We start from the raw sequence: 10,502 nt of genomic DNA, 5'->3' as shown, positions 1-10,502 counted from the left end.
GTGGCTATATGCCCCATGGTGCACACTCAGCCTACTTTAGTATTCCATTATGAACCAAATCAAGGGTGTGACTTGCAAGTTCCTCCAACCCTTCCTGTAAACTTGTTGAAGAGGAAATGTTGACAGAGTGGCATTCCCTCGGGGAGCTTTGTAGTGGTGAATCACAGTTTGCATGAAGTCATAAGGAAGGCACGTTCCCTGACACTCTATGTACAGTGGGGCTCTGTCTGTGGAGTTTCCTGAGGGAACAGTGGACCAAGAGTCAAGTTCAGACTAGATGGCTGCCTCCACCATGAAGATAACAGGGGTCGTTCTGCTCTTCGCTCTGGCACTGTGCTGTTTCTACTCAGGTGAGTCATGTTTGCCGTCGCTTGTGCTGAGCCCTGCTCTGATACTTTTCTCCCCTGTAAGGATGGGGGTCAGCCTCACTCAGATCTGCACAGGAGTTTGCACCTCCCCACAGTGGCTGATTTCAAGAGCTGCTCGCTTATTTCTGAAATGCCACTGTGCAAGCCTGACAAACAGCACCAGGCTGGTTCCAATATTGCCATGCCGGCTGCCACAGATCTGCAGAGTTGTTACCATGGTTCTTTCCAGGCTGGAAGACCCATGACTCTGCTAGTAGTTGAGGCAGATCAAGAGATTCCCACTCCCTAGAAATCGAATAACCACATAATCCCCTTTTCTTCTGATTTTCTTCTGATCTGTGGCTTAGATCCTGTAGAGGAGACATTTGCCTAGAGTAGGATGACTGTGGAAATTCCCAGCAATGTTTGCTCCATTCCTGATCTCGCTTCAGTTAATGCAGGGAATAGGAAAGCTGACATCCCTTGTGCTACAACCCTGTACCAGAACATTTGAAAAGGCTCTGTATGAAAGTGGACAGATTTGGTCAGGTGCTGGGACATGAAGAAACCAAGCACCAGGAACAGAGAGGGTATCTGAAACAGTCTCATTCTCTGTGTCTTTGTTCCAGAGGCTGCTGGCCAGGCTGGTAAGGTAAGTCAAACTCTCCCTGTTCATTAATGGTGACTTTCCCCAATCTCTGGCTGGAGTGGGTCAATCGGGGTCTTTGGCTGCAGGGCTGCAGACTGCTATGTAGTGGTCTGAGCTCTGGGACCCTCCCTCTTGGAAGGTACCACAGCTCAGTCCCCAGCTCAAACCTAAATATCTACACAGTGATTGTGCAGCCAGAGCCGAGGTCAGCTGCCCTTAGCTAGCCAGGAAGTCTAATGGCTGAGTGAGCAATATGGTCAGACAGGTGGATTCCACACACTATCGTATGGAAAAGTCGGCTGAGGGTCTTAGAAAGGCACTGGGAGCAACTGAGAAAGAGCAGAGAAGGGGACAGTATCACAAGAGCGCACTTTTTTTATATTTAAACATCTGCTGCCTGCAAGGATGCTCCTTAATTCACATGCCATATGATGCAGGTGCAATAGTGTGTCTTAGACCAGGGTGTGAGAGTCTGTACCCATGTGTTCACTTCTTTTGTAAGACTGTGAGAAATTTTGCAGAATATATGTCTTGTGAGGAATCATTTTTAGAACTCATAATCTGCTGACCATTATTGTCCTGTTAAAATACGTGCAGCAACATTGCATGCAAAGCTCATCTGCCAGTACCCTGGCTACAATGTGAACGGATGAACAGCCGTGCAATATCAATTCTCCAGCCTGGGCTGCCTTTTACAGGCTTTGCTGTCTGTGGAGATATCCTGTCACTCACACACCATGTGACATAGGTTCAGAATCACCTTCTTCCAGGGAGATGGGCTCAGATCCTCCCGGCAGTGAGGGGGGAACTGGGAAGTCAGTTCATCAGAATATCAGCAGACATAAGAGATGGGATTAGACACTGCAAACTCCTAGGGATCGTCTCTTCCTCTGCGTTCAGACGATGCCCAGCCCCAGGGGAGGGTGGCAATTTGGGGGCACTGCTGAAATGCACACAATATGGCCAACAGTAAAATTCATGTTCTTTGTAGGGTTTCTGCAGTGAGTACAAGACACCTCCAGAAATGTGCACCATGCAATATGCCCCTGTCTGTGGCACTGATAACAAAACATACGGAAACGAATGTGTGTTTTGTGCAGCAGTCTTGTAAGTAACAGAATAAACACTAAAACACAACCGTGATGTAACTCAAGTGCCTGCCTGCGCCCATGTGTCAGTACCTACTAGAGCAGTGATGGGCAACCTAGGCTAGTGAGCTGGCCATGTCAGTGGCCCTCCTTCACCTCAGCAGCCTGCAAGATTACCACAACCAAGACAGTCCTCCAGGAGAGGGTAGATTTATTCACTGGGCTTGTGTATCTAAAATTTTCAGGGAGTGCTCATTGGCCTATGGCAGTGTGCTGACTGGATGTAGAGAGAGCGCGTGGCTGTCACAGTCAGTTGTGTGCGATCAGCATGCACCTCACTTTGCATGCCCTTGCTTTATGTGTGTGTCATTTTAGTAATGCTACGAAGGAAAAACTACATGGCTGGAAACCAGTGGAATCTGGCAAAGTTGAGCAACCTTTGGAACAGCAAACAAAATGTCTTGCAGGCTACATGTAGAACTCCAGTGGGCCACATGTGGCCTGTAGTTTGCCCACTATTGTGCTAGAAGCTGGAGTCAAGTACCTCAGTGTAGTTTTTCCTAAAATCAAAAGGGCTCTGGTTATTTGGTGTAACCAGGGAATCAGAAGCTTTGATCTCATTGGTCATAAGGGTCACAGCACTGAGCTCTGTGTCTGTCTTTCCTTCTAGTGAAAACCTTGGAAGTCTTTGCTTTGCACATCATGGAGAATGCAAGCCACGTGATGACACCAAGGAAAGGAATGAACTTTAGCTGTTAGTTCCCACCAGCAGATCCCAACACGGAGCCATGTTCTCATCTCACCCTCCATTTTCCAGGGCTCTTGACAGCATCACTAATTTCCTCTGCAATAAAGTAAACTCAGCAGAATTTATTACCTGTGTATTCGTTTCCACATTCCAAGGGAGGGACTCTGCTCTCCTGTGTTGGGCACAGGCTTGCCACTGGTTTCGGGGGCAAAGGGAGAAACTGCACAGGGGCCCGGTGGACTTAAGCGGGCTGGGGCTGCCACTGCCGCTGCTGTAGCCCTGCCCAGGTTCCAGGCCCTTTTAAATAGCCCTGCTGTGGCAGCAACTTCAGGGAGCCAGGGAACTGAGATCCAAGGAGCTGCAGGACAGGAGGGGGACCCAGAGGTTGTAACCATGTGAGTGAGCAGAGCTGGGACAGCTGGCAGCCAGCCTGGGAAGAGGACAGACTGAGCTCTGGGGCAGAGCTGGAAATGCAACACTGGGGAGCAAGAGCCAAGGGGTGGCAGAGGAACCCGCTGGAAGGGAAAAGCGTGGAGCGGTGGGAGCAGAGATTAGCAGGGACAGCTGAGGGGAAGGAGAAAGTGGGGGAGGACCAGGACCACTGGGATGCAGAGGTGAGCTTGTGGGACAGAGAGGGGAAGGAGCTGAGCCGGGTACAAGACCTTTGGGGGGCAGAGCTGGGTAGAGGGTGGCTGCAGGGGGACATGGGGAGAAGGAGCTGAGCTGGACACAGAAGAGCTGGGGCCAGAGCTGAGCAGGGTTGCTGGGGGTGGCAGAGATGGGAAGGAAGGTGGGAGGGGCACCTCCAGGCTGGTGGGGAATGGGCTTGGGACCTAACAGGGGATCCTCTGACTGAGAACTGGCACTTGGGGAGGGAAGGCTTGATGCTCAGTTGGAGACTTGGGGACAGGGGACCCACCGATTGTGCTTTCCTGGGGCTCAACTTCCTTCCAGCCATCCTGGCTGCATGAATGCTTTCTGCAGCAGACCAGCAATCTGCCAACCGCAGCTGGCTCTTCACGTGCATTGACTGCCCTACGGGAGCCTGGCAGATCTCTGACCATTCTGATGCTTGGCACAAGCTGATGGTATGTGGCGTCCCAGTGACACGTGAGAGTCGGGGAGTGGGTAGACATTGCCGACACAGACTAAGGAGCTTGGTATCAAGGGGCAGCCCACACTGACTCAGGGACCCTGGTTTGATTCTCAGACTGACAAGAGACTGTAACCAAGAGAGCAAATGCCAGTAGGAAGGGTTTGGCAGCCTGGATTCTGCCGGAGTCTCCAGGTGGAAGATGGGGACACCCGGTGAGCTAGCACTCTGGAGACTGGGGTCATGGAGGGGATCCTCAAGGAATCCATTTTGGAGCATTTGGAAGGGGGAAAAGTGATCAAGAGAAGTCAACATGGATTCACCAAGGGCCACCTGTACCTGACCAAGCTGATTAGCTTCTATGGTAAAGTAACAGGCTCTGTGGACATGGAGAAGTCAATGAATGTGATATAGTTTGACTTTAGCAAAGCTTTTGATACAGTCTCCCGCAACATTCTTGCCCATAAGTTAAGGCAGTGTAGATTGGATAGATGGATTGTAAGATGGATAGAAACCTGGCTTGACGGATGGTCCAATGGGTAATGGTCAATAGCTCAATGTCTGGTTGCCAGTCAGTTTCAAATGGAGTGCCCCAAGGATCGGTTCTAGGGCCACTACTGTTCTACACTCAGAATCTGTGCTTGTGAGTGGGGAAGCATTGCCTCTCCAAGGCGCCCAGGGATGTGTGAATTTCCCAGGCTACTGAGTGGGGGCTCGAGCCAGTTCTGTGTGAGGTGGATGAAAAGGAACCCCTAGATATTGAACCCGGCCCTTGAACCTGGCATATTTATTAATTACCTGGTTGAGGGGATGGATTGCACCCTCAGCAAATTTGCAGATGACACTAAACTAGGGGCAGAGGTAGATACATCAGAGGGTAGAGATAGGGTCCAGGATGACCTAGACAAATTGGAGGATTGGGCTAAAAGAAATCTGATGAGGTTCAATAAGAAGAAGTGCAAATCTTGCACTTGGGATGAAAGAATCCCAAGCACTGTTACAGACTGGGGACCAGTGGCTAAGTACCAGCAGAAAAGGAACTGGGGATTATAGTGGATGAGAGGCTGGATATGAGTCAACAGTGTGACCATGTACCCAAGAAGGCTAACGGCACATTGGGGTACATTAGGAGGAGCATTTCCAGCAGATCTAGAGAAGTTATTATTCCCCTCTTCTCAGCACAGGTGAGGCCACATCTGGAGTACTACAACCAGTTCGGGGCCCTCCCAGTATAGAAAGGATGTGGACACACTGGAGTGGATTCAGCAGAGGGGAACAAAAATAATGAAGGGGTTGGAGCACATGACCTGTGAGGAGAGGCTGAGAGATTTGGGCTTATTTAGTTTGCAGAAGAGAAGAGTGGTCGGGGTGATTTGACAGCAGCCTTCAACTTCCTGAAGGGGGGCTCTAACGAGGATGGAGAGAGGCTGTTGTCAGTGGTGACAAATGGCAGAACAAGGAGCAATGGTCTGAAGTTACAGAGAGGGAGGTGAAGGTTGGATATTAGGAAAAACTATTTCACCAGGAGGGTGGTGAAGCACTGAAACACGTTACTGAGAGAAGCAGTGGAATTTCAATCCCTAGACATTTTTAAATCCCAGCTTGACATAGTCCTGGCTAGTATCAGAGAGGTAGCCAGCCGTGTTAGTCTGTACCTTGGAGAACAAGAAGTCCTGTGACACCTTATAGACTAAAAGATATTTTGGAGCATAAGCTTTTGTGGGCAAAGACCCACTTTGTGACGTCTATAAGTCTATAAGGTGCCACAGGACTTCTTGTTATAGTCCTGGCTGGGATTATTTAGTTGAGGTTGGTCCTGCTTCAAGCAGGAGACTGGACTAGATGACCTCCTGGGGTCCCTTCCAGCCCTAGAATTCTGCGATTGTGTGATTTTTTGGTGAGGGGTTTTCCCCTCGTGCTTTTTTTTAACCCCCTAAATGAGTGTACTGGGCTCTGGAACAACCATCTGGTCAAGGTACTCTGGCATAGCCCTAGAATTTGCTGGATTAAAGGCAAATTTCAAACACGATGAATTTCAAGGACACTGTCATCTTAAATCTGCAGGCTGGAGGGAGAGGGTTATGGGTCTCCACCCATCAAAAAGTCCTTGTGCTGCTAGCCCTGCACTGCTATGTCTTCACCATTCATATCCCAGGGTTGATATCCAACGCTCAAGTAACTGTTCCAGCTCAAATGGATTGAGCAGTGTCCTTTGCCTCTCAGGCTCACCAGTCTGACCCTGTAAGGGTCCCGTTCACATAACCAAACTTTCTCCACAGCCCCCTTCAAATGCCCCACTTACAACTCTGTCCAGTCCATGCAGGCCCTGACACATCGCCCTGATGCATTCCCTCATGGAGCCTGAAGCAATGCCACCTTCGTGGTGGTCCAGTGTCCTCCTTGCTCTTGCCACCTGCTTCACTCACCCATCACTTCTGCCACCTATCCTGTTGGCCATCTGCCAGTCACTTCTGACAGCCACCCACCTGCTGCTTCTCCTACCGGCTTCCCACTGGTCGCTTCTGCCAGCTACTGGTCCTCTGTGCTCCACCAGCTGCTTGTCTGCTAGATTTAGGGTTTTGACGGCAAAACCCTGTGATTCCAGCTCTCTGGGACTTCAACTACCAGTGATTTCAGCTCATGGTGGCTTCAGCTCTCAGCCTAGCCACAGCATCTCAATATCCACCAAAGTAGATTCTCACAAAATGACTATAGACTTCAGCTTTAAATCTCTCTTTGAACAGTAGCAGGAGAAGCACTAATCAAATCAGTTTTAAAGCTGCATAGCCAAAAAACTCCCAGCAAGCTAGTCCAACCACTATCTTTCCCTGCTTCTACTTCACAATGCTCAGATGTGGGGAGCCCTGTGCAATCCATATCTTACAGAACAATGATGACTGCCCTGTACTCCCCAGAACACCTTCAAGTATTGGCAAGATTCCACAATTCTTTCACTGGATGATAGCATAAATTGTGACTTTACAACAACATGTTTACAACAGACAAAAGCTCATTGCTTCACCTGCTACCCATCAGGCTTTGGTTATTACTCGTTCCCATAATATAAGAACTAGAGGACACCAAATAAAATTAATGGGTAGCAGGTTTAAAACTAATAAAAGAAAGTTCTTTTTCACTCAGGGCACACTCAACCTGTGGAACTCCTTGCCAGAAGAGGCTGTGAACACGAGGACTATAAGAGAGTTCGAAGAAGAGCTAGATAAATTCATGGGGGTTAGGTCCATAGAAGGCTATTAGCCAGCAGGGTAGGAATGGTGTCCATGGCCTCTGTTTGTCAGAGGCTGGAGATAGAGGGCAAGAGACAAGTCGCTTGATGATTGTCTTTGGTCCACCCCCTCTGGGGCACCTGACACTGGCCACTCTCATCAGATGGGATGCTGGGCTAGACGGACCTTTGGTCTGACCCAGTAATGGCCATTCTTATGTTCTGATGTTAATGATTTGCCAGTTGGGCATTGTTTTAAATGCAATGAACCAAGGCCTGTGAAATCCAGCTGTCCCAAGAACACCAACAGAGCGCAGTTCATTGCACCACGGTCATACCCAGCGTCCTCAGGCCCAGATGCCTCACAAATACCCCACAGCAAAGGGAAACCAAGCGTGAGCAGAAAGAAGGTTATTGCATGGAGAGACACTGGAGCACAGGTGTCTGTGATTTACCAGTCCCTGGTGGACCCCGAGCTCATTAACCCCCAGGCTCAAGTAACTGTTCGACACTTCAGGGTGGACTCTTTTTACCTGCCTCCAGCGAAGCTGCCAGGTAAACACAAGGGCTGGTCAGGAACTTGGACTTTTGCAGTCCATGATGACTATCCTATGTTGCTGGGAGAAGACTTAGCGAACTACATGAAACAAGCCAGGAGGGTGTGGGTGGTCACCCATAGCAGGGCTAAGCAAGTCTCCATACCTTACCCAGTTCTTGAGCCTCCTGCTAGGGACCAGTGTGTGCCCTCAAACACCCCAGGATTAGAGACCCAGACAGAGGTGACGGAGCCGGACCCCCGACTAGAACCTCCAACTTACAACAGTGAATCCAGTTCATGAAATCCAGAAGGAAACAAGCCCAGATCCGGAGTCTGTGAACCAGCGAGGGCTAGCATTGGAGCCAGCAGCAGAGGGCACCAGGGAGCCTACAGCAGCAACTGAACCTGCAGAGAAGGCACCCCGAGAGCCTGCAAGGCTCTCCATTGCACTAATGGAAAGTGGTTCCTGAGGTGCCCATCTCACCTGCATTGCTTCCAGAGGGGCCCAGCTCAAGCCTATGGCCCAGCAGGGAGCTGACATCTCCAGCAATGAGAGAACACTTCCAGGCAGAACAGGAAGCCAATGAGAGCCTCAAGGGAGCTTGGACAGCAGCCCAGAGCAACCCACTGCTGCTCAGCTCTTCTAAGAGGTCCAGGTTTGTGATAGAAAGAGGGCTTCTATACAGGAAGCCTGTTTCTGGTGGGCCCAAGGAGGACTGGCATCCTCGGACACAGTTGGTAGTTCCAACTAAGTACAAGGAAACTTCTTAAGCTTAGCCCACGATCACCCTAGTGGTCATGCTGTGGTGAACAGAACAAAGGACTGACTGAAAAAGTTGTTCCACTGGGAGGGATGGGCAAGGATGTGTCTAGCTATGTCCAATCTTGTGAGGTTTGCCAGTGGGTTAGGAAGCCCCAAGACCAGGCCAAGGCACCTCTCCAGCCATTCCCCATAATAGAGGTCCCATTTCAGTGTGTAGCTATGAATATTACGGGTCCTGGGACGGGCTGTTCACCGTCCAAGAGTGCCCAGGTGCAGTTAATTACCTCATCTCTTTCCCCAACCCTAATCTTAAGCCTAAGGTATAGCATGTTCACTCTTTAAAGCCCTTTCATTTCCAAGAAATCATGGTCCTTTAGTTTACTGCCCAAAAAAAGGAAGTTGCTGAATGGCCAGAAGGAGCCTACTACGATGGGAAGAACAAGAGTAGAATAGAAGAGACGACCCTTTCCATGAATCTTAGCTATGAGCAGAGGTGGCAGATCATGGAGCTGTGAACCAGGTACACCCTGATGTTTGCAGCCACCCCAGGATGAACAGAAAGGGTGGTTCACTCCATTAACACAGGGGATGCTCACCCAGTCAGAGTCAAACCCTACCAATGCCTCCTGCAGCCAAAGCGGTTATGGAGAAGGAACTCAAGGACATCCTAGAGACGGTTGTAGTTTGCCCCTCTGTCAGTGCATGGGCTTCTCCAGTAGTCCTAGTTCCCAAACTGGATGGGGAAAAACTACTTTTGTGTGGACTACCATAAACTGAATGCTTTAACTCACCCAGATAACAATTCAATGCCACATATAGTTGACCTATGGGAGGAACTGGAATACACCCAGTTCATCTCCACCTTAGACGTAGCCAAGTACCTTTGGATGAATCAGCCAAGCAAAAGTCAGCCTTCATTACCCATGCGGGGCTCTATGAATCCTGCATCTGACGAAGCAGGTCTTTGCCCATGAAAGCTTACACTCCAAAATATCTGTTAGTCTATAAGGTGCCACGGGACTTCTTGTTGTTTTTGAAGAGACAGACTAACTCGGCTACCTCTCTGATGTATGAATTCAATGTTCTCCCTTTTGGGCTACGTAATGTACTGGCAACCTTCCAAAGACTTTTAGACAATCTGCCAGGGGGATTTGGTGAATTTGTCATAGCCTATCTGGATGATGTGGCTGTATTTTCTGACTCATGGCAGAACAACTAGAGCACCTCCAAGCTGTCTTCTAGAACATAAAGGAGGTAGGGCTAACTGTTAAGGCTAAAAAATGTAAAATTGGCCTCAACAGGGTGACTTACCTTGGAAACCAGGTGGGTCAAGGAACTATCAAACCTCTACAGGCAACAGTAGAGGTTATCCACAATTGGCTGATACCAAAAAATTTCAAAGGAACAGGTCCAATGCTACCTAGGCTTGGCTGGGTATTAGAGGCAGTTTGTACACCACTACAGTTCTGATGATTTCTGGATTGGTAGCCTATGGTTCCTCCATAAGCTCCAATGATGGCATTTTTCAACTGACAACAGTGTTCTTCCAAACCTTCAGGATGTGCTGTTGGCAGCTTTCTTTGAAGTGTTATCAGGAAGTTACTTCATCTGACGGGGTTCTTCAAGCCTTGTACATTGTTCTTTTGTCGGATCTGTTTCCTCTGACTTCTCCATTTGGTGACAATCCTAATCACCATTGTGGACAAAATAAGTCAGTGATTGGTCCAACAGTCACCAGTGCTAGTCTTTGCCCATATGAGCAGGACATAACGTCAATCCTGAGTGCAGACAATGACGGTCTCTGAAGTGCCAGTGCTTCAATCAAGGATGTTGCCATGAGGTCTTAAATTTGTTTTTCTGGGCAAACAGGGTGTTTGTGATGACAAGCTTGCATTCTGCACGTTTCATAAAGAAGTACATTCCACTGGAATTGCTCTTGCCGACTCCTTATTTCCCAATGGCACACTGCCAGAGGTCAGCGTCTCTTCAGACCCTGGCATTGAAATCCTCCACGAGCATAATTTTGTCTTCTTTGGGGAAGTCTTTCAAG

The 10,502-nt window shown here is 49.1% G+C and overlaps 1 protein-coding gene across 1 annotated transcript; it reads left to right on the top strand.

The window, feature by feature from the left end:
* Positions 1 to 292: 292 nt before the first annotated feature.
* Positions 293 to 2,836, top strand: LOC142021141 (ovomucoid-like). Its single transcript, XM_075009631.1, has 4 exons — positions 293 to 350; positions 977 to 999; positions 1,988 to 2,103; positions 2,755 to 2,836. The coding sequence occupies exons 1-4, from the start codon at positions 293 to 295 to the stop codon at positions 2,834 to 2,836; spliced, it is 279 nt and encodes a 92-aa protein (XP_074865732.1).
* Positions 2,837 to 10,502: the final 7,666 nt, after the last annotated feature.

Source organism: Carettochelys insculpta, chromosome 15 (genome assembly GCF_033958435.1).
Source record: "Carettochelys insculpta isolate YL-2023 chromosome 15, ASM3395843v1, whole genome shotgun sequence".
Taxonomy (NCBI): domain Eukaryota; kingdom Metazoa; phylum Chordata; order Testudines; family Carettochelyidae; genus Carettochelys; species Carettochelys insculpta.
The sequence above is the reverse complement of the archived record's forward strand: the minus strand, read 5'-3'. Positions and strand labels throughout refer to the sequence as shown.

Excerpts from the sequence above, each read along its gene's own strand:
- LOC142021141 (XM_075009631.1), top strand. The coding sequence starts at position 293 with ATGAAGATAACAGGGGTCGTTCTGCTCTTCGCTCTGGCACTGTGCTGT. Across the intron at positions 351-976 it reads ACTGTGCTGTTTCTACTCAG|AGGCTGCTGGCCAGGCTGGT; the intron begins GTGAGTCATGTT and ends TCTTTGTTCCAG. Across the intron at positions 1,000-1,987 it reads CTGCTGGCCAGGCTGGTAAG|GGTTTCTGCAGTGAGTACAA; the intron begins GTAAGTCAAACT and ends TGTTCTTTGTAG.